Source organism: Eptesicus fuscus, chromosome 16 (genome assembly GCF_027574615.1).
Source record: "Eptesicus fuscus isolate TK198812 chromosome 16, DD_ASM_mEF_20220401, whole genome shotgun sequence".
Taxonomy (NCBI): domain Eukaryota; kingdom Metazoa; phylum Chordata; class Mammalia; order Chiroptera; family Vespertilionidae; genus Eptesicus; species Eptesicus fuscus.
The window spans coordinates 26,197,828-26,222,743 of NC_072488.1; the positions used below are offsets into that span (position 1 = coordinate 26,197,828).

General features: G+C 40.6%; 1 protein-coding gene across 7 annotated transcripts in view; it reads left to right on the forward strand.

Moving 5' to 3' along the window:
- Nucleotides 1–24,916, forward strand: part of FOXN2 (forkhead box N2) — a 79,724-nt gene that overhangs the window by 54,573 nt on the left and 235 nt on the right. For 3 of the 7 annotated variants that reach the window (XM_028139967.2, XM_008162155.3, XM_054727822.1), the window contains exon 6: nucleotides 2,465–6,921. The exons of 1 other annotated variant lie outside the window; for it this stretch is intronic. In XM_028139967.2, the coding sequence (XP_027995768.2) occupies nucleotides 2,465–2,988 (524 nt within the window). In that variant the 3' untranslated portion in view covers nucleotides 2,989–6,921. Of the gene's footprint in view, nucleotides 1–2,464; nucleotides 6,922–24,916 lie in introns of those variants that run through there. 3 more of the 7 variants (XM_054727825.1, XM_054727823.1, XM_054727826.1) reach the window with 2 other exon arrangements.

Below are 24,916 nucleotides of genomic sequence, written 5' to 3' on the forward strand. Positions count from 1 at the left end.
ATAGGAAAGTATAATTATAACAGTGGAATAGGATAAGCCTTCTTTAAATATGGCTACCATCAATAAATCAACAAACAACAAGTGCTGATGAGGATGTGGAGAAGAGAATCAGTACACTGCTGGTGGGAATGTAGACTGGTACAGCCACTATTGAAAACAGTATGTACTTTTCTCAAAAAATTAAAAATGGAACTGCTGTTTGATTCAGCAGTTCCATTTCTGGGAATATATCCTAAGAATCCTGAAACACCAATCAGAAAGAATGTATTCACCCCTGTGTTCATAGCAGCGTTATTACAATAGCTAAGATCTGGAAATAGCCCAAGTACCCATCAGTACATGAGTGGATAAAAAAGTTGTGGTACATCTATACAGTGGAATACTATGCAGCTATAAAAAAGAAGGATCTCTTACCCTTTGCAGCAGCATGGATGGACCTAGAGACAATTATGCTAAGGGAAATAAGCCAGTCAGAGAAAGACAGATATCACAGGATCTCACTTATATGTGGACACTATTGAACAAAATAAACTGATGAACAAAATAGGTCCAGAGGCATATTAAAAATTGTAACTACTGTTCTCAGTATCTCTCTTTCCTCTTTTCTCCCTAGTGCTTATGACTCTCTGGAGTTGGGCAGGAGCTGGGTGGAGTGGGGAAGTATGAGGAAAATAGGGGACATCTATAATACTATCCTATATAATAAAAGAGTAATGTGCAAATCGACCGAATGGTTGGAATGACTGGTCGCTATGACAGGCAATGACCACCAGGGGACAGACGCTCAATGCAGGAGCTGCCCCCTGGTGGTCAGTGTGCTCCCACAGGGGGAGCACCGCTCAGGGGCTCACGGCTGGCGAGCGCAGCGGTGGTGGCGAGTGCCTCTCCCGCCTCCACAGCCCCGCTAAGGATGTCCTAGGGCAGTGGTCCGCGGCTCGCGAGCCACATGAGGCTCTTTGGCCCCTTGAGTGTGGCTCGGCGTTAGAACCACTTCTTTAAAATAGACTCACCCAGGCCGAAAACTGACTTTTGCGCATGGGCCATGAAGTTTCAATCGCACTATATGTGCGCGCCTGCACGTGGTATTTTGTGGAAGAGCCACACTAAAGGGGCCAAAGAGCCACATGTGGCTCGCGAGCCATGGTTTGCCGACCACTGGCTTAGGGGAGTGGGCCTAAGCTGTCAGTTGGACATCCCCTGAGGGCTCCTGGACTGCGAGAGGGCGCAAGCTGGGCTGAGGGACCCCGAGTGCAAGAATTTCGTGCATCGGGTCTCTAGTCAACAATAAAAAATAAACTAAAAAAAAGATATAAGTACAAAATCCATGAAAGAAAAAAATGGGCAAATTAAATTAAACATCAAACGTTTAGAGTTCTGACAAAACAAGTCTTTAAGAAAAGTAACACAAAGCAAAACACTGGGAGGACATTTTTTTATTACTAAATAAAAGAAAGGATTCATATTGAGTATATGTATTTAAAAGGATTCTACAAGTAAGAAAGAAGAAAACAGTTCAACAGAAAAGCCAGCAAAATATATTAGTAGATGGGTCTCAAGAAGAAATACACATTGACAACACTCATTTGAAAAGATATGCATCTTCTCTAGAAATCAAGGAAAAACAATATTGAGATGCTTTTTTTGCCCATGAAATTATGAAAAATTTAAATGATTTATAATGTTAAGGAACAGGGTATTGTCATAGACTGTAGGATAAAAATTGGTCCAGCCATTTTGAGAGCAGTTTGGAAATACTAATTGCAACTTTAAATGTGCATATCCTTTTACTTAATTCCATATCTTGGTATTTCTCCTAAAAATTATTTGCATATGTGTGAGAAAAGGCATCTAGAAGAATTTTCATTGCAATGTTACTTGTAGTAATGAATAATTGGGAACAACCTACAAATACCAACCAGGAGATGGTTAGCAAACCATTGTAATGGTACAGTTAATGTAGTGGAGACATACATATTGAGGCATTCTGTGCAAGCAGTTCAAAATAATTCTATTTTCCCTCGAAAGGTCAAGACATATCATTAAATGGTGTTAAAATGTTTCAGATTAATACCCACAGAATGATATGGTCTGTGTTTTTTGTTTTTTAAAAAAATAGTTTTATTGATTTTAGAGAGGAAGGGAGAAGGAGAGAGATATAGAAACATCAGTGATGAGAGAGAATCATTGATTGGCTGCCTCTTGCATGCCCCCACACTGGGGATTGAGCCCACAACCTGGGCATGTGCCCTGACTGGGAATCAAACTGTGACTCCTGGTTCATAGGTCAATGCTCAACCACTGAGCTATGCCAGCAGGCATGTTTTTGTTTTTGTTTTTGTTTTTAAGAACCTACAAAACATTCCAACTTTACAGCCCTTACTATTCAGTAATGACATAGTTGTTTTAAATGGCTTGTTTTTGCAATCAAATGCATTTGTCCTATTGAAAGTTTTATTTTCCACAGGTGAGAAGCCTCTTTCTCTTAAAACAGCTATGCAGAAAAAAAGGAGTTATGGCAATGCATTTAATCATCGCAGTGCTATGCGATTACAAGAGAGTGATTCTTTAGCCACCAGCATTGATCCAAAAGAAGACCACAATTACAGTGCAAATAGCATGGCAACGCAGCGTTGCGCATCCAGGTCTAGTGTGTCTTCTCTGTCTTCTGTGGATGAAGTATATGAATTTATCCCAAAGAGTAGTCATGTGGGAAGTGATGGCAGTGAAGGATTTCACAGTGAAGAAGATACAGATGTTGATTATGAATATGATCCTCTTGGAGACAGTGGCTATGTATCACAGCCTTGTGTAGATAACTCTGCAAAGGGGCAGCCAGGCAAAAAGATGCGGAAAACGTCATGTCAAGAAATTGATGAGGAGCTCAAAGAGGCAGCTGGGTCTCTACTCCACCTTGCTGGAATTCGTACATGTCTGGGTTCCCTAATAAGTACTGCAAAGACACAAAATCAAAAGCAGCGGAAAAAATAGAAATACCTGTTAGTGTGAAATTATTTTAAAGTGTGGCAATACTGTTCTACTTAATTCTTTACAAGGGATATCAAAGCCATATGGACTTATTTTTGTTTTCGGGGAGGGAAGGGATGCTAATTACTTGTTTATTTCAAAACATTTTTGTTTGTTTATTAATTTTTATTAAATAATTGCTGTTAGGATCATGCCCAACCATAAATATGATATGAAGTTCTAAAAGCATAATTTTGGTGATGTGTTTCTAAGATTTTTGAAATTTTTATACAAGAGAATCCATAGCTTCTATCTTAAACTTGTAGGAGAAATCTTTTATTCTCTTAATATGCCAAAATGTAATAATTGACAACTCAGTTTTCTTTTTCAGTCTGTAATCAACTGCTGATCTAGCTAAAAATTTTGCTCAGTCTCTCACATACTCCTCTCCTGACACATGCAATCCAGTAGGATAATATTTGAATTTTTAATTGTCTTAATTTTTGTTTTTAATTTTTTTTGTTGAAGCATGACAAAGTTGAATATAAATTGGAAAAGACCCTAGATGCCTAGAAAATTCCTTTTGGTTACATAGAGAGTACAGCAAAGATTTATAAGATGTAGAAAAGGCCATTTTGTGGTGTAATTTCATTTAAGAGCACTCCAATTCCTATTATAATATTATCTTTGAAATTTTTTTTTTTTACTTTCCATTTACTGAATTATTCTTTCCCAGAGTGCATTGCAACCATTGTTTAAATATTAGTCACTAGCTGTCTTTGTTGAATAGAAACTATCCAATGAGAGGATATAGCCATAGAATGTGTTATGGAGTTAACACCCATTTTGACACACTTGAAATAAGAGAACCTTTTTATTTGCTTGTTAAATGTACTGCATTCTGAAAATCTTGTAGTACGAATGGAGTGTATTCTAGTGCAAATATTTTTAATATTACATCATTATACATAAAGGTAGATTATTTAGGAAAGAAAATCTGTTCAAGCTTTGTATGACTTAAATGTTTATGTATACCCAATTAAAAAAGGGGTAACAAACCTACAGAGACAAAATACCTTCATGGATCTCAAAATTTATATAAAATTAAATCTTGCACATTATACCCTTTTGAGAAGGCAGTATAATACCTATTATGTGCCATTAATCCATGCCTAAAGATTTTATATTACAGTTCCAAATGTGCATTGACTAAGGCATTTTAAGTATTTGAACAAATCTGCTTGTATGAGATTTTTTCGTATCATTTGTATAGTTTGACTATATTATTCAGAAGGTATAAGGGATACTAATAAAACTAAACTTATTTATTATATATATCTTTTTAGAATGACAGAGCAACTTTCCAACATCTTGTTTCATAGTGATCTTGTTTTCATTTTCTGATAATTTCATATATACATACATATATATGTATATACATTTATACACAGGTTTATGATTTTGATTTGTTACTTTCAGCTATTTCTGTGACTATAAAGCATTTTTTGGATTTTTTTAAGAGATAAATATTTTAACTTCTAAATTTTATTAGGGCAAAACTGTCATCTGTTATGTTTCTATGTTAATTGTAATTGAACCTGGATAGCTACATTAATAGAATTGGTGCTGTTGAAATTTAGTAATTTTTAAATTTGCTAATAATGAAAAATCTTAAGAATGCAGGGTAAGGTATTTGGATTTTTCTTCATGTATGTCACATCTACTACAGAAAGTGGCTTAACTCAAGCTGACACTTTTTACTGTAGACAGTGAATATTAACACCAAAAGTTGCTTTACTACAGTATAAAATAGTACACAGATTATAAAACATCATTTTAGTAACAATATTTCTAAACTATTTACCATGGCCCTCTCGATAGACCTTAGTAACAGTGTTTCAATGACCTGATTCCAGTTTATTTTGTTCTACTGAAATTTTTTTAAATATGTTTTTATTGATTTTTAGGGAGAGGGATAGAGATATAGAAACATCGATGAGAGAGAAACATCTATCAGCTGCCTCCTGCATACCCCATACTGGGGATCCAGCCCACAACCCAGGCATGTGCCCTGACTGGACTCGTACCAGTGACTTCTTAGTTCCTGGGTCAGTGTTAAACCACTGAACCACACCAGCCTGGCTCTGCTGAAATTCTGTACCAAAAATGTTCTCTCTGGTTCCTGTCCATTAGTGAGATAATTATTCTAAGTAAAGGAAGAAGATGAGGGGGAGAGTCATTCTCAATTGATCTTCATAATTATTTTGTCTTAATATGAGTAACAATAATTCTTGAAGCTTGATTTTCTTTCTCCATGTATTCCCAGAAATTTAAAAATTGAAGTTATATTTATCACTAGCAAAGGCAATAAACAATTTTGCACTAAAAACTAACAGAAAAGTTACACAATATTTTACACTTAATTCTTGTACAGAATTCAGTGCCTAACTTTTCATTTACCAACATATTTATTTTCAAAGGGAAGAACCTTTATAATTATGGTCCCCCATTATTACTTCCATAGACATTATGATCCCATTTCTCAGGTGTATTGAAATAAAAACGTGGCTAATAACCACTCAGTTAAGGAAAATCACTTGAATTTCTATGGACTGAAAATTGTATTTATAAATAATATATCATCAACAAATCTTACTGTAATAAAAGCAACAATCCTGGAGAAGTAAATATTTTCCAACATAGTTTAAAACTGACTTAAGCTAACATAATTTGCCTTACACCAATATAAATTGTTAGAACCAATTCCAGTTTATAAGTAGATCCCTAGTAAAAGTTTAGCCTCAACACAATCTTCATCTTTCACATCCCAAATATAATCAGTGTTTCTTGAATACTATATGTTTTTCAAATTTATTTGTGCAATATTTTACTAAATTAGTTAATATCTTATTTTCAAATTCAGAAAAAGGAAACAATACTCGTATTCATGGAAAAGCTAATTATTGGTGGATCACCTCCTTTTTTCCACCTTTGAGCCTTTCCTGCTCTCCTTATAGCCAGCATGACTTCTCTTAACTTAGGTTTCTTTGTATATAGTAAAGTTTAGAATATATATATTTTTTCTTTTGCTACTTTCTGATACATTAGGTAAAAGGTTCATACTAGATGGTCAGTTAAACATAATATTAGCATGAATTCAAAGCTAGAGAAAGAGTTAAAGAGGAAATGTGTGTGTCTTGGTAGACCAGGAGGCCTTCTCCAGCCTTTCCCAGCAATTTAAGCAACAGAAGTGAATACGTAACAAATCTGTAAAGACTATCGTCTTAAATACTATAGTAACTAAAAAAACTTTTGTGAAGACCGTAGCATTTAAATAATAACTTTGAGGCTTTCTGGTTTACATCTATTTTATAGTTTTTGTTTGAAATGTGTAAGCTTTGATTTAACAGAGTTTACTTCAATATGTTAATGATGTGGTCAAAATATTTATTGAAAAACAAAGTATATTAATGTTATACCTGCCATTTTTTTCTCAAAGCAATTTTTTTTGCATTTAACTGCCAGTGCCATTGTCAAAACTTATTTTTAAAGTGTTGTACATTTCTTATAAAACTAAGTGCTTAATTTTAAAGTATTACGTTGCCATCATATAGTGTATAAAAATGTATAATTGCCAATTCATTGTAACTATTATTTATTTTTAATTAAAGTGTAAGAATGCTGTTTGATTAAAAAAATTTGAATAATACTGTTTCCTTATCCCCTTTTCTAATGTAGCATAAAAATTGCCCTGAGTTTGAGTTTTAACTGCCAGTAGATGACCAGCCCAAGGGAACCCCTTCTCAGTTGCCAGTCTTTGCTCATTAAAACAACTTAACAGATGTTTAGTTTTTGTACCTAATCTCTGATTATTAAAATGTTTATAAAGTTTATTTTTATCAAAGAGATGCAATTCATTATGATAAAGTATTGCAGAATAAACCTTGTTTTATAACATTTTTGTGTTTTCTCTGTTTTTTGGTGTGGGTAGTGTAGATGTATGTGACTCATACTCCTATACACACACACACTTTCCATTTTACAAAGTTACAAAGTTGGAATATACAGATGAAAAATAAAGTTTCAATTTGAAAATTTGTAAGTCTGGATTTTTTTTAAGTATTGTTTTTCTTGGTTTTTACATGTCATCTTAATCATTGACAGCTAAAGTAGTGTTAAATTATTCTCTTCCTAAAGTTGAACTTCTAATTCACATATACATGAGATATTTTAAAATACAACTAAGAAAATGTTAATGTATTAAATTATTAAGATTATCTTAAAATACCAGTAATACCATATGTTTAAAAATTGAGGCATCCATTGTAAAATGGAATAATTTACAACCAACATCTTGATTTTTATTTCCCCCCATTTCCCTTTGAAGTTCTGCACTGGTCATTTAAATGGTATTATTTACAATAGACTTGTTCTTTTAAAATAAGTCCAGGGAGACAGTCATCTTGATTTTAAACTGCCACCCCCCTCTCTAAGCCCTCCTTTCAAGGCATCCCTTTGAAATACAGTCATTTGAAGAGTATAGCCTGCTCTAGCTGGTTTTGCTCAGTGGACAGAGCATTGGCCTGCAGACTGAAGGGTCCCCGGTTTGATTCCATTTAAGGGCACATGCCCGGGTTGCGGGCTCAATCCCCAGTAAGGGGTGTGCAGGAGACAGCTGATCAATGATTCTCATCATTGATATTTCTATCTCCCTCTCCCTTCTCAATCTAAGCCATTGTGCTCAATATTTGACAAAGGAGGCAAAAGCATACAATGGAGTCAAGACAATCTCTTCAATAAATGGTGTTGGGAAAATTGGACAGATACATACAAAAAAAAGTAGATCACCAACTTACATCATTCACAAAAATAAACTCAAAATGGATAAAGGAATTTAAGACAGGAAACCATAAAAATCTTAGAAGACTCCATAGGCAGCAAATTATCAGACCAGACATTTGGTAGCAATATCTTTACCGATACAGCTCCTAGGACAATGGAAACTAAGGAGAAAAAAACAAATGGAACTACATCAAAATAAAAAGCTGCACAGCAAAAGAAACCATCAACAAAACAAGAGAGCCCACTGCATATTTGCCAATGTTACATCCGACAAGGGTTTAATCTCCAAAATTTACAGGGAACTCATAAAACTTAAAAGAAAAATAATCCAATAAAAAAATGGGCAAAGGACCTAAATAGACACTTCGAAAGTGGACATACAGGAGGCCAAGAGTCATATGAAAATGTTCAAAGTCACTAATCATCTGAGAGTTGCAAATCAAAACAACAATGAGGTACCATCTCACACCTGTCAGAATGGCTATCATCAAATCAATAAATGACAAGTGCTGGCGGGATGTGGAGAAAAAGGAACCCTGTGCACTGCTGGTGGGAATGCAGACTGGTGCAGCCACTGTGGAAAACAGTATGGAGTTTCCTCAAAAAATTAAAAATGGCCCAGTAATCCCACTTCTAGGAATATATCCCAAGAAATCAGAAACACCAATCAGAATATATGCACCCCTATGTTCATAGTAGCACAATTTACAATAGCTGAGATTTAGAAACAGCCTAAGTGCTCATCAGCAGATGAGTGGATTAAAAATGGTGGTACATCTACACAATGGAATACTACACTGCAGTGAAAAAGAAGGAATGCTTACCATTTGCAATAGCATGGATGGACCCGGAGAGCATTATGCTAAGCAAAATAAGCCAGTCAGAGAAAGATACATATCACACGATCTCACTCATTTGTGGAATATAATGAACAACATAAACTGATGAACAAAAACAGATCCAGAAACATAGAAGCATCCAACAGACCGTCCAACCTCAGTGGGTAGGCAGGGGAGGGGTGGGGGTAAGAGAGCAACCAAAGACTTGTGTGTATACATATAAGTATAACCCATGGACACAGACAGTAGAGGGGTGAGGACACATGCTGGGGGGGAGGGGGGGGGGAGCAGCCGGGGAGGGGTCAATGGGGAAAAAAGGAGACATGTAATACTTTAAACAATAAAGAATTTAAATTTAAAAAAAATTGTGCTAAAGCAAAGTAGTAACAATAAAATAAAACCAAAAAAGAAATACTTAAAAATTATAGCCATTTGGTGAGTGGTGAACAAACAATATATAGATGGTATATTATAGAATTATACACTTGAGACCTATATAATATTAACCAATGTCACCCCAATAAATGCAATTAGAATTTTCTTTTTAATCCTCACCCAGAGATATTTTTGTGTGTGTGCTTCTTTTCTTAGAGGAAAAGGGAGAGAGAAACATTAATTGGTTGCTTCCCGAACCTGCAACCTAGTTATGTGCCCTGACCAGGCATCAGACACACAACTTGTGCACGGGATGAGGCTCCAACCAACTGAGCCAAACATGCCAGGGCTGTAAACCTACTTTCGCTCCACCCTGTATTTTCAGGGATGGCTGTGTAGTGAACAGCCAAAGAAGACAGGAATAGTGTCTCCCTCTAAAGTGGAAGACAGATTTGTTTGATATCCAGGATAATAAAGATAATGGCTCCCTCTAGGGCAAAGGTCAGGCATATTTGCTTACACCCTGTTCATGTTGTTTACAGTATTAAATCTCTTAATGGGTAAAATAAAAGTAAATATAAAACTGAATCTTGATCAAGTTATAACACTATTCTAGAGCACCATAATTTACTACCAAGCAAATTCTTTAAAAGCCCAGATTCTTGTTATCTTTCCAGTCCAATGAGCAAGAACCATGTCAACAGCAGAACTTTTCCTTTCAATCTATTAAGATTTCATTTAAAGAACCCCACCCATTTTCTGCTTTCACTTGCACACCAATCTGAATTCTTAAAGGAAATTCTCTATGAAATTGGTTTTTCTTGAATGTAAGTGTTGGATGATAATTCTGAGAATAAGTGATTCCTTGAAACTTCATTCTGTGTGAATACTATCTATCTTTCCTTCCTTATAGATGACTCTCCCCCCCCCCCCCCCCCCAGGAAATGTATGGTCAGCTTTACCTCATTTTAAGAACAATGTTGATTATTCAAACAAGAAATTACAATATTCAAATACTTGCAATCAGCTCTTGGGAAAGGCAGTAGTGTATACTTACATACTTACAGGGTCTTTTATCAGTGGATGTAAAAGCAAAGCAATATATAATTTATTAGTACACACTCTCTCTCTTTAAGGAACTGTTTTCCAGTAGAATTGCAGAAAGGAATTTGCTCTCTTCTGTTTCCCAGGAGGGGTTGCCTTTGTTATAGCTCAACTATAAGCTTTATATGGAGTCGCAGCTTTTGAAATAGAGCATTAATTGGAAGCAATTATCCACTTATACCAGCTGTGCCTATACTGTATACTGAATATTTACCAAGAAAAGAACAAATTTAACAGGTGATTTAATATAGCAGCCTGGCATAATGAATCTGCAACTGACACTCCAATCACATAGCTAGTCTTCAACGGCTAAAATATTGAAGGGTACACCGGTAGCTCAAGTCAGTACAAAAAGTAAAGACTATTAGGCTTAGTTTTCAAAGCAGCATCAACATGGGTGATGTAATTTCAAAAGTAACCAAAAAGGTTATGTTTGTTTATGATCTAAAATGAGAAGGATTTCTCCAACTGCTTGATTTTAAAAGTAGACTTGCTTTCAACTTTAATAGGTTTTGTATTCTTTTGAAGCCTTACATATGTGCTCTGAAGTCTTATTCTGGGGCTGTCCTTGAAACTGATGCTCTGGAGCCACTTTAGGTACTACCTCTCAAATAAGCACGGAGAAGAACATGCCTTGTGTCAAATTCCACTCTGCAGCCAATGGTGTGATCGTGAGCTGCGGGGCAGTCATTTTCTGCCTGTAATCTATTCAGCTTTGCAAGTGCTGACCAAGTGCTTGAGGGAGAACAGGCTTTGACTGGGCTAGCATTGATTAAATGGATGTGAAGATAATCCATATGGGCTGTCAAGGAATATTTTTATGCGCAAAAATCCACCACTAACACCTGCAAAATTGGCTTTGCGAGAAATGAAAGAAGTGTTTCATCTATTTGTTAAGGCTATATTAAAGAAACAAAACAAAGGAACCAAAACACTTTGCTACCAACTCTTGAGTCATCTTATTGGTGCTGTCTTGACAAAGAGATGCCATTCCTCTAAGTGTTATGATGTCACCTTTGTCCAATCATAACCTTCCTTATGAGAGTCGGGGATAATTCTCTGGAGACAAGGTGAGTGACAGCAGCAGCAACACAGCAGTCACTAGGCAACAGGATCCGGCCTTCAGTGGAAGAGAATTTTCAAACATTTCACCCTCACTCCGTCACGGTTTCTTGTTGCTGATATGGCAGTAATCTCTGGACAAAAGGACTAATATGAATAATGCAGCTTTTTTCCCCCTACAGCTGTATCTAGAGGCAATGGGAGGAATCATTCTGTTTAGGACTAAGGACATTACTTGATTTGAAAAGATTGGTAAAGTTACTGTGCTATACACTTGAAACTAATACAAAACAATATTGAATGTACACATACTGTAATTGAAAAAAAGATTTTTTAAAGAAAATGTTGGCAAAGTTAGAACATTTTAAAGCCTCTTTTTCACATGGGTCACAGTATAAGCCACATGATTATCTCCTCTGTGTGCTTAGAACTGTTACTCAGTTACTCCCCATAAGCCAGGTTGTCACATGGGTGTGTAGTCTGTGCCTTGGACAAAGTCATGCTATTGGGTGGGGGAGGGGAGTGGAGCTGAAATCAGCTTGTGTTCCGTGGGACCCTTATTCGGGAAGTTTCGAGAAAGGTGTCTTTATCTAACTTATTGCCCTAATGGGGTGCCGTTCTGTAATTTCTCTGCCCGAAGGGGGTGCTTTTCCCTAATTTAAACAAAGTTGCTGTGTGAGCTCTTGGGTGGGGGGCCCTGCAAATACAGCTTATTTTTCCAACTATCCAGCCAGTGCTACAGTATTATCCTTCATCTTTTTCACTTGACTATGCTAGAGAATTTAGCACAGGGCTGGACAGACGCAGGTCTGACTGGTGGTATTGCTTCCAAACTGGATTTACAGATTCATCTAGTTCAAATTGTTTTGGTTTGTTTCTTAAAAAAAAAAAAAAGTCTTGGATTTTTCTCTCATGAAGAGATGACAGGGTAAGGGTAGAAGGGACTCCAAAGGGTTCAACCACTCTGTGAGCTTCTAAAATAGTGTGTGTTTTTTAGACAAGTCCGGATGCTGAACTGAACTGTGACCGTGTTTTGTGGCACAGGATGCTGCACACTTCTGGCCTCTCCCAAGGGCTGACTTCCAAGCAACATTCAGATCTCAGATGTCATTTTCTCTCTGACCCCAAAACTCTATCTAGGTGTGCCTCTGGCATGATCCCTAAGCACCTGGATATGGCATTATCTCCATGGAACATTTGGTCCATTTCCTGATCCATACACCCCTTGTTTGCATTTAACTATTGTAAATTGGATAGGTATACACAACAAGTCTGAATCTGATGTCTTTGTATATCTGTAGAATGTTGAGATTACTTATGAAAAATGTCTAAATGAACCTTTTCACGTTTGGATAGCCAAAATTCAATATCTGGGGAAAGTAATTGACAAACTAATTTCTGTGACACCTGTAACGTATTAGAATCCTTTGAATGAGGGGGTGAAGGAAAGTTTTTTCAAATTTCTACGTTTCTAGATAAATGTGCTATACATTTAAAGTTCATGGAGAGGCCAAGCGTCCCTGGGTCCGGGTGAGACCATGTGTCCCTGGATCCGGGTGAGGCCTCGTGCACCTAGGCCCGGGTGAGGCCACGTGCCCCTGGGTCTGGGAGAGGCCAAGCGTCCCTGGGTCCGGGTGAGACCATGTGTCCCTGGATCCGGGTGAGGCCTCGTACACCTAGGCCCGGATGAGGCCACGTGCCCCTGGGTCTAGGAGAGCCCAAGCGTCCCTGGGTCCGGGTGAGACCATGTGTCCCTAGATCTGGGTGAGGCCACGTGCCCCTTAGTCCGGGTGAAGCCGTGCCCCTGGGTCCGGCCGAGACCAAACCAGAGGGAGTCGGACCTCCGTTACCACCATTTGTCCACCATCCAGAGCTGAGGGGTCAGTGCTGACATGTACACATAAGGAACTGGTGGACATTGAAATTGGGTCTCAAAAGAACTGTTGGTCCAGAAAGAAACTCACTACAGACTGATCCATCTGCCTGTCAGCATAACTATTATTGCTCGTCTCACATTGAGTTCTCATAAGTATATATCTAGTGACATATGATCTCGCTCATCTAGGGGAAATGATGAACAACATAGACTGAGGAACAAGAACAGAACCAGAAGCAAGGAGGCATCGATCGGACTATCGGGCCTCAGAGGGAGGATAGGGGAGAGTGGGGGGGGGGGAGGGGGAGAGTTCAACCAAAGGACTTGTGTGCATGCATATGAGCCTATCCAACGGTTAAGTTCAACAGGGGTTTGGGGCATGCGTGGGGAGGGGTGGGGATGGGAATGGGGGGATGAGGACAAATATGTGACACCTTAATCAATAAAGAAATTTAAAAAAAAAAAATAAAGTTCATGAGCTTAATTAAAGTATTTTAACATGATCCCCAATGTTAAAAATAAACGTAAAAAAAATGAAAAACCAATGGTCTTAAGAGTTTTGTGTCTCCAGGGATTGTTGCAGTACTTAGCTCAGTAAATATTTGTTGAGAGAAAAAAAGGGCAAAATTTAAAAATAAACACAAAAATGCATTTAAATCTTCAAAGCTTTTGTTACATGGGAGATTTGCCTGTATTTTAGTACTGAAGAGGTAGCTGGCTACAGCCATGTGAACCAGTGAACAGAAGGGGGTTTGACGCCCTGAGAGCAATTTTAAGCAGCAAACATGTATGTAAAACAGCCTCCATTATTCAAACCAATCCCAAGGGGAGCCAAGACAGCCAAAATATCATGGCAGGGTAGGATACCATCTAAGGGCATTACTAGGTAGACTGAATCTAGACTAATTTCCATTTCACTAATTTGAGTCTGGTCGACTAAGCTTTCTTAAAAGTGAAACTTATAAGAAAAGTAGGAAAATAATGCATAAAACAAAAACTCAGTGCACAAAAACTTATGGGATGCGGCTAAAGCATCACTGAGAGGGAAATTTATAGCTGAATGCCTATATTAGAAAAGCAGAAAGGCCTCAAATCAGTAACCTAAACTTCCACCTTAAAAAACTAGAAAAGGAAGAGCAAACTAAACCCAAAGGTAAGAGTGGAAATAAATAAATTGAATATCAATAGAGAAAAGTAATGAAATCAAAAGTGAATTCTTTGAAAAGATCAAGAAAATAGACAAACTTTTAGCTTAATTGACCAACCAAGAAAAAAAAAAAGAGAAGATACAAATTATTGAAATAAGAAATGAAATAAGGAAGCTGCTATGAATCCTACAGAAATTAAAAGAATTATAAAGAAATACATGAACAACAGTATGCCAATTAATTAGATAACTTAGATGAAAAGGGCATATTACTAGAAAGACAAAAATTACTGAAACTGACTCTAGAAGAAATAGAAAATAAATGTGTGTACATAAATATTTTTTTCTTTAAGAATATTTTCCTTTTTAAAAAGTTTATTTTTTAAAGTAGTTTTATGTTCACAGAAAATTAAGAGTAAGGGATAGAGATCTCTTATATATTCCCTGTCCTTACTCATGCATAGACCCCCCCATCCCCCATTATCAACATCCCTTACTATAGTGGTACATTTGTTACAAACTGATGAACCTACACTGATACATCATAATCACCCAAAGTCCATAGTTAACCTTAGGGTTCACTCTTGGTGTACATTCTATGGGTTTGGGCAAATTAACAATGACATGTATCCATCATTATAGCATCATACAAAATATTTTCATTGCCCTCCAAATTCTCTGTACTTCACCTATTAATTCCTCCCCACACACCAACTCCTGGCAACCACTGATCTTTTTACTGTCTCTATAGGTTGGCCTTTTCCAGAATGTATTATAGTTGGAATCATAAGGTCTGTAGCTTTTTCAGATTGGCTTTCCTTCTCTTAGTATATGCAACTAAGGTTCCTCCATGTCTTTTCATGGCTTGATAGTTCTTTTTATTTATTTATTTTTTAAGTGCTGAAGAATACCCCATTGTCTGGAAGTACTGCAATTTACCTATTCATTCATTTACATCTTAGTTGCTTCCAAGTTTTGGCAATTATGAATAAAGCTGCTATAAACTTCCATAGGCAGGTTTTTGTATGGATATAAGTTTTCAATTCATTTGGGTAAATACCAGGAGCTCAATTGCTGGATCAGGTGATAAGAGTACGCTTAGTTTTGTAAGAAACCACCAAACTGTCTTACAAAGTGGCTGTACCATTTTGCATGCCCACCTACAATTTATGAGACCTCCTGTTGCTCCGCATCTTCACTAGTATTTGGTGGTGTCAGTGTTTCAGATGTTGGCCATTACAATAGGTGTGTAGTGGCGTCTTGTTTTAATTTGCATTTCTGTGATGACATATGATGTGGAGCATCCTTTCATATGCTTATTTTACTGTCTGTGTATCTTCTTCGGTGGATTGTCTGTTAAAGTCTTTGGTCCACTTTTTAACTGGGTTGTTTTTATTCTTATTGTTGAGTTTTGAGATTTTTTTTTTTTTTGTATTTTGGATTATAGTCCTATATTAGATTGTCTTTTGCAAATATTTTCTCCCAGACTGTGGCTTATCTTCTCATTCTCTTGACATTGTCTCTCACAGAGCAGAAGGCTTTAATTTTAATGAAGCATAGCTTATCAATTATTGCTTTCATGGATTGTGCTTTTGGTGTTGTATCTAAAAAGTCATTGCCAGACCCAAGGCCATCTAGATTTTCTCCCATGTAATCTTCTAAGAGATTTACAGTTTTCCATTTTACATTTAGGTTTACAATCTATTTTGAGTTAATTTTTGTGAGGGATGTGAGGTCTGGGTCTCAATTCCTTTTTTTTTCTTCTATTTTTGGCATGTGGAAAAATATTTTCCTTTTAAGAATTATTTTTCATTTAATATATGTGCAATGCAGGTAGAAATAAAGATAAACAAAAAAGAGGAAAATAACTCCATGACCCGAAGATAACTGATAACATTTTGAAGTGAAACTTCCAGATATGTGTACGTATATATGTATGTAACAGGATGTTAAAATGGGAGTCTTTCTGCTTACTTTTGGCTGGTGCCCTAATGACAGATGACAATACAATGGGTACCCAAGGAGCCTACATCCTAAACATCCAAACTGAGGTGCTGTGTCTCCCATGCAACTATGCAGGGCAGATTGAGAGATAATGAAACAGGTTCTGGCCCATCCAGTGTGGCTCAGTGGTTGAGCATCAACCTGTGAACCAGGAGGTCATGCTTCGATTCCAGGTCAGGGCCCATGCCTGGGTTGCAGGCTCAATCCCCAGGAGGGGGCATGCAGGAGGCAGCTGATCAATGATACCCTCTCATCATTGATGCTTCTATCTCTCCTTCTCCCTTCCTCTCTCTGAAACTAAAGAAAGAAGGAGAGAGAGAGAGAGAGAGAGAGAGAGAGAGAGAGAGAGAGAGAGAGAGAGAGAGAGGGAGGGGAGGAGGGAGGGGGGAGGGGGGGGAGGGAGGGAGGGAGGGAGGGAGGAACAGGTACTGCTAGCATTAAGCAATCACCCCTCTAGCCTATAAAAGTGAGAGTTGAAGAGTAATGAGAGAAAATTTCGTGGAGAGCCAGTTGGTGGGCTGGGCCCTGCTCCAGTTCCCAGGGGAAGTAGAGGGGCACATCTCTTCATCCCCAGCCACGTGAGAGAGCCTTCCAGAGGCCCACTCAGAAAGCTTGGCATGTGCTTCCTGTAGTTTGGGGACTGGAATCCCCTTGGCCAAGAGAAGCCTACAGTGAAAGGTTGCGGCTGGACCTCAGCCTGCCTGCCATCGAGGAGAAAGGGGCTGCATTTCGGCAGTGGCAGGCGAAGCTGCACGCATTTCACCAGGGGCCCTGTGTACCTGAGGAGGGCATTGGGCCCAGGAGAGAGTTAGTGGGAGGGAGAGTGCTGGAAACTCCATGGGTGAAGGCAGAACTAGAAGCTTCCAGCTGGAGGAAAGATGCATCCTGTACAGAGAACCTTGGGAGCACCCTGCAAGGTGCCTGCCAGAGAAAGAGGCTGCAAAGGTGCATCTGCCACACGCACAGGAAAGCCTTCCCCCAGTCCCATCCCAGGGGCCAGCCTTGGAGGAATCGGAAGCGAGGGAAGAGGAGGACCTATGAGAGGGAGACAGCGCCCACTAACCCTTCCAGGATTCTAAGCTGGAAACAGGTTGGCCTGAAGGAGGAGATTCCCTTTGAGTGGAAAGAAGTTTAGGATAGACTGGCCATTCTAATTTTCGAAGTCAGACTGCCCAGCCAATTGAAAGGGACCAGAAAAGCTTTGAGACCTGCCTGAGATTTCATCCAGGGACAGGAAAAGGACAAAACCAGAGAGCTGGTTTGAAGCAAATGTGGTAGAAATGAAACACGTGCTTTATTATTGCACTTGTGCCCTGCTTGTTCAACAAAATAGTAACAAGTACAAAAGTATTTTTAAACAAGTGCTGGATCCTACCCAGCTTCTTATAGAAATAAAATGACTTAATATAGGTAAAGCTTCTAGTGTGATGTTTAGCACATAATAAATGCTATATATAATTGTTAGCTATTATTATTATTAATTGTATAACCTGATTTTTTATTTAACAATACATCCTAAACATATTTTCATGTCAATAAATATAATTATGGCACATAACCACTTGTGAGATTCACACTGTCTGTTTTATTCACTAATGTATCCTTCTATTTACAGCAGTGCCTGGTACATAACAGGTAATCAATATGCAATTGTCAAATGAATCATTTTCAAGTGGATGCAATGTGCTGTTGTATGGAATGTATTATATTTATTCATTGATCTCCTATTATTGGTTAGAATACATTGAAAACAGCCACCTCTAGGTGCTTTCCAATCTTTCATGATTGTAAACCAGGCCCTAACAAACATCTTTATTTTTTTTGAATCTTTGTGTCTATCCTTAATTATTTTCTTGGTACAGTTCTTAGAAGAGGAATTGCTGGGTCAAAGGGTATGAACATTTCCTTAAAACTTTGAAAACTGTTGCCAGATTGCCTTCTGGAGGAATTTTGGGGCTAAGGAAGAATTAGGAATTTCCAAGTACAGAGATTATTTTTAATCATCTTTGCATATCTCTGGATATTTCCCAGTTCCAAGAGTTTTGGCACAGCTTCAACCCAAGAAGGATTTCTGCAAGGTTGAAAATAAAAACATATTTCAGAAACCTTTTCTAGGGCATAGTTGACTGAAATAGAAGGAAAAACAGAGTATTCAGTAACAGAAGCAGTGGTAACTCCTCAGCCCGGGAAGCCCCTGCTTGGAATAGAACAGGTTCCTCTCCAAGCATCACAGAGAAGAATTACAAGTCAAAATACAACTACTTATTGAGCATCTACAAGGAATGGCATTGTGCTGGCTGTCAGGGGCAGACAATGCCTGCACATCCCTTTCCACTGCACTGACCACTTTAGCCAGCCAACACTCTCCCTCCACCCCACTTTTCCCCCCTCTCCCACGCCCAGACTCTCCAAGGAAGAGCCTTTGTTGGCTTCATCTTGCATCGCTGGCACACAGCAGGAGAAATGCAGTAGGTGCAATACATACTCGTGAAGCTGAACAGAACTCCCCTAGGGAAATCCTAAAGGGTTTGGCACAAACTCTGGAAAACATAACACACATACATACATTTGAATGACTAATGTCAAATGTGAGAAGCTAAACCACTGTCGACTTTCTTTCTTTTTTAATCCTCACTTGAGGATATTTTTTCCATTGATTTTCAGACAGAGTGGAAGGGAGGGAAGAGTTGCGGGGAGAGAGAGAAACACGGGTGGGAGAGAGATACATAGATTGGTTGCCTCCTGCAAGCGCTTTGACTGGGACCAGGGATTGGAACCCACAACTGAGGTACATGCCTTTGCCTGGGAATTGAACCACGACCCTTCGGTCTGGGGGGCTGATGCTCTAACCACTGAGCAAACCAGCCAGGGCTAACCCACTGTGGTCTTGATCTCTCACACTAGAAGCTCAGCTAGATTGGTGTTTTGAGCCCCTTCTCAGATCAGTCTGCTGTCCCCAGGTTTGCCCAGTAACCAGGATCTAGTCAGAATAGATCATTGTGAGGAGGCTTCACGCTGCTGCCTTGCATGGAATAGCAGACAAACACCTGAAGCCCATTACTTTTGAGAAGGTATGTATAGGTAGGCTCATTATCCACATAATTCATCATAGGGTCATAGTATTTGCTCTACAAAGAGGGGAGGAGGGCTGGCATTGGTCTTGACAGTGTCCATTGTCCTAACTAATTAGACTTAACACTCAGCCTTTGTCTGCCTCTTTGCTTTGGTGCTAAGAGGCAGAAAGGACTGGTGATAGAGAGCTGAGTGTTTGGGGTCTGTACGTCAAGGCAAAACAAGCATGGTTTTTACATTCGTTGGTGGTGCGTCTGGCTTTGGATATCAATGCAGAAGATGCCTCATGTGCAATGTCATGTGAGAGCTGATCATCTCTGAGAGATTTGTGTATTAGTCCATGATCTACCCCTGACAACTCTGTACACATTGGTTTGTCAGAGGACACAGCATTAGGACAGAATGGTCTGTTGATAGAGGGGGAGGCAGAGCAAGGCACAGTTCTGGGTCTCCAGAGACTCGGAAAGGAAGGAGAAGGGAGGTGAAGAAACCACCGTGGCCATCTGGGGGTCGGGGAAGAGGGCCAGGGGAAACAGCGCAGCCCAGGCCACCACGGGGGCCTGCAGCAGCACGACGGCCGGCCCACCGCTCGCCTTGGTCACCCCACAGGAGTGACTAAATTAACCACATCTCACACTCTTTAATTGGAGCAGATAATTGGCGAGCTGGCTTGGTGCACAGGAAATGTGTTCGGATAGATTTGGCAGAGCGGAGCAGGAAGAATGGGGACCACCTGATTCCATTTTGTGCCAAGGAAGGCAACACAAAGCAGCAGTGTCCCTCGTGAAGCCTGGCCCAGCAAAGCGGGGGGACGGAGAACCCTGTGCAGACCCGGAGGCGAGTGGTTTCCTCCTGGGAAGATAGGGGGAGCAGCTGATGGTCAGGAGCTCTGGGGCTGGGCTCTGTGGGTAAGCTGCTTTGTGACTTCGGGCTAAGACTATAACCTCTCTGTGTCTGCCTTCTCATCTGGGAAACAGTTCAGGGGGGAAAATGTTGCAACCCTCTTAAAATCATGTCACCCCATTATATCCAATCCACAGATGTCTCTTGACTGTCTTCTCTGTGGGTAGAACTCTGCCAGGAGCTCTGCCTGCTTCCTTGAATCCCTGTGGCGGTAAGAGGGGTGTAAAACAAGCACATATACGCACGTCTTGCAGGGTGTTTTAAATCTTCACCTTCTCCCCGGAGAAATGTCAAGCAACTTTTACTTCAGGTTCGTAAATGTCTTGGTCAGTCCTCCTGCTCCAGCCCTTTGCCCATCTTCTTTAAGAGATGCAGGGGAGAGGGACTGCTTGGAGATGGCTGTTGCCAGGACAACAGAAACCAAACACCAGTGGAGGTGTCATTATTTCTGAGGATGTGGTAAGAGAAGTGTTTGCCTGATGACCACGCTGTGATTGCCAGGGGCTCTTTTCCAGCTACTTTTTGGAATCGTCATTCTTACAAAACCCTTTGTTGTGAAATGTGCTCAGGTCTGGAAAGGAAGTGAGGGTCAGTGAGCACTGCCCCACCCCACCCCCATGTGAACTCTGGAATAGCGGCTCCTTTTGAAAGATTCATCCTCATTTGCTCCTGGCTTAGGGCTGGTTTATGATGACTGTTTCCTGGGGATTTCCAACCTGAAGTGCAAGGACCCCAGGCCCCAGCTCGTGCCCACACGGAGGGCAGAGATGGCTGTATTGCTTGTGTGTCTTTCTCTCTCCTGCAAGAGGTGGACAAAGGGAGTCAAAATACTGAGCTTGTGTGACCCTGGGCAAGTGTCTGCTTCCCTGAGTGTCAGTGTAGCAACTGAGGCATTTAGTAACATGTGTTCTTACCAGAAAGTTTAGTACAAGTTACCAAAGCACATGCATACCCATTTGAAACAGACAGTATTATTATTATTTTTTAAATATTTTTGCTTTTTTGCTCAAGGTTTATTTTTCATGATCTACACTTACTCAAGTGAGTATTTTCTTTTAGTAAACTCTTTAGACTTAGAGCTGTTCATGGCTAATGTTACCATTCATTAAAAATGTTTCAATGCAGCAATGCATTTGTATTTTTCTTATTAAGCGTGGTTATCATACATACATAGCTGACTCTGAATTACAGTGTCATCTCACAAAAGTAGTAAAGTGGAAAAAATTTGGCCTAGCTGTCAAAATCATTGAACATCTCCAAAGAGAAAATGAATCAAAAAGTCGCATGTCATTCCCACGGCTAGTATGTAGCAGATTCGTTAATCAGATTCCATTGTAACGTTTTTCTCACAGGGCTGTTGTGAGGAGGATTCAATGAGAATATCAAGTTTTTGGTGTCCAGTAGGCATCTAGTAAATTATAGTTATACTAGAGGCCCGGTGCATGAAAATTCCTGCACTTTGCAGGAGGTGACTGGCAGGCCGATCAAGGGACAGCACCGGTGGTGAGCGGCCTGCCCCACCGCCCATTGTGCCACTGCCGCCGGTGGCCTCCCTCTGTGGGAGGCAACCGAGCATGAGATCAGGGGATGGCGCTAGCCCCATCGTCCCGCCGCTGGTCGCCACTGCCTCCCCCCCACCCCATCGTTGTCCCCTCCCTCTGCCCGCTGGCATGCACCTTGGCTGGCCTGGCACCACCTGCTCACCAGCCCTGCCCCCCGCCGACCAGTCATTCCGCCGTTTGGTTGATTTGCATATTATGCTTTTATTATATAGGATATGCTTATATCCTCAAAAATAGACACACATTTACAAACAGGCACGCACATACACAGATGCTCTCTCTCTCTCTCTCCTGGTCCAACTGTCTTACAGAGAGCCCAAGTCTAGTGGAAATGGATGAATACTTTCTTCAGAGTCTTACCATGAAAGGTGGTCATCTGTTTTTTGCGTTGGGGGTTTGGATCACCATCTGAGAACAGTAACTATCCCTGAGAGCCTCTGAGAGTCCAGCCCTGGCTAGGTCAGCCCCTGAACTCACACTTCCAGGCTACCTGGCGAAATAAACCTTGTAAGTATGAAAAGTAGTGCAAGACTGCACTTGAGTAAGTAATAACTGGATTCTGTGGTGTAGGTGGCATTTGGACTTCACGGGAAGACCCTGCACAGCTTTGGTAAGAGTCCAATTTGGGCTTCCCATGGCTTGTGTTGTGCCAGTCACCAAGTACTGACCTAGTCCTTTCTCCTCACATCGCACACACCTTAACTAAAGTGCTACTTAAGTTGAAAGATGAAGGTGTTACAGATAACCCCAGCCACATGGGAAGCTTGGAATAGGCCATGGTGGGAATATTTACACCACAGAAATTGGCAAATGATAAAAAAACCAAGTCTTCTTTTTTTTTTTTTTTTTTTTTTTTTTTTTTTTTACAGAGAGGAAGGGAGAGGGATAGAGAGTTAGAAACATCGATGAGAGAGAAACACCGACCAGCTGCCTCCTGCACACCACCTTACTGGGGATGTGCCCGCAACCAAGGTACAAGCCCTTGACCGGAATCGAACCTGGGACCCTTCAGTCCGCAGGCCGAGGCTCTATCCACTGAGCCAAACCGGTTTCGGCCCAAGTCTTCTTTTTTTGAGACTCAATTTACCAGAATACCACAGCTTTTAGAGGGTGTACAGCATAATGACTTGACTTGCATCTATAATAATAAAAGCATAGTATGCTGATTAGACCGGACGTCCTTCCAGATGTCCTTCCTTCCAGACAAAGCACAGCGGGCAAGGGCCGCAGCAGAGGCAGCAGAGGCAGGGGCCATGGCAGAGGCAGCTGAGGCCCCCAGCTGCAGCAGCAGCAGGGTGGGGGCGGTGATGGCAGCAGCAGCGGTGGTGGGCGGGGGCCGGAGCCAAGGCCCTTGCACGAATTTCGTACATCGGGCCTCCAGTGTAATATAAAATTGTTACCACAATAAGTTTAGTTAACATCCATCATCTCACAGAGATACAAAAAACATTCTTCCCTTGTGATAAGAACTCTTAGGATCTACTCTCTTAACAACTTTCAAATTTCTTATGTGACAATGTTAACTATAGTTATCATGTTGTGTGTTACATCCCTAGTACTTTTTTATTTTATAATTGGAAGTTCACATCTTTTGATTACCTTTATCCAATTCCCCTATCCCCAACCCTTACCTCTAGTAACCACAAATTTAACCACAAATTTAATCTCTTTTTCTAGGAGTTTGATTTTTTTTTTTTTTAGATTCTACATTTGTGAGATCTTTCAGTATTTTTTTTCTCTGTCTGACTTATTTCACTTAGCATAATGCCCTCAAGGTCCATCCATGTTGTCACACATGGCAGGATCTCCTTTCTTATGGCTGAAAAGTATTTCATTTGTGTGTGTGTGTGTGTGTGTGTGTGTGTGTGTGTGTGTGTGTGTGACATCTTTATTCATTCATCTGATGATGGACACTTATATTGTTTCCATGTCTCCTTGGGGTGGGAGGTGGCAGGAACCTTTAGTATCTTTACTTACTGGATCCACCACTTAAAAATTAAAGTGTTTTTCATTTGTCAAAAAAGTATTATGGAAATACTTTCTATGTCACTTAGCGTCCAGTGGGGGAGTCAGCAGCATGGGGCTATGGTTCCTGGCAAAGCTTTAGAGGAAAATCTCAGGTCCGGGGAGAATTCTTCCAGGAGGAGGTCAGCTGGGAGAGGGCAGGGCGGTGGGGGATTGGGGTGGGAGCAGAGGGGGAGGGGAGGGGATAGGGGAGAGTGTCCGCGGAGGAAGCCACATACTGGCACACAGGGCAGCCCAGGAACTGAGAGGCCATGCTGACTGGACTGCAGGGAACATGGGAGAGTGGTCAGGGTGAGATGGAGGAGAGAGGAGGGGGCGGACTGTGCAGGCCTTGCAGGCCATGACAAGGATCTGTTCCTTACCCTAAAGCCACAGGGAGCCATCAAGGTTTCCCATTCTCACTGAAGAGTTTACTTAGGCAGCCAATAGTAGGATCAAAGAGAGATTCCCCCCTTCGTCATTATTTCTCTATCGAGTCCTGTGTCTTCCGATGCCTGGGTCACGGACAGAAACACAGCCTGGAAGCCACTGGTGTCTCGGCACATGGCCAAACCTGGCGAAATAAACCTTGTAAGAATGAAAAGTGCCCAAACCGGTTTGGCTCAGTGGATAGAGCGTCGGCCTGTGGACTCAAGGGTCCCAGGTTCGATTCCGGTCAAGGGCATGTACCTTGGTTGCGGGCACATCCCCAGTGGGAGGTGTGCAGGAGGCAGCTGATCGATGTTTCTCATCGATGTTTCTAACTCTCTATCCCTCTCCCTTCCTCTCTGTAAAAAAATCAATAAAATATATTTTAAAAAAGAATGAAAAGTAATGCAAGACTGCACTTGAGTAAGTAATAACTTTCTCCAGAGGGCCGGGGAGTCGGCTCCTGCGGGGGGCTGAGCACATGGCAGTTTGGAGCAGTCCCACCTCTCTGGCGGCTTCTCCACCACAGAGGCTTCTGGAAGCTGTACCTCCTGGCCCCAGAGCTGGTCGCTGGAGGGCCCCCTCTTCTGTTGCCCTCTTCAAATTCCCGGCCCAGGAAGGGCAGCTCCACTCCTGCTCCGCCCGCCCAGGACAAAGAAGGGGCTGCACCCCGTGGAGAGGGTGACTCGCCTCCTTTCCCAGCCACCAAGAAGGATCCACACCCAAACTCTGA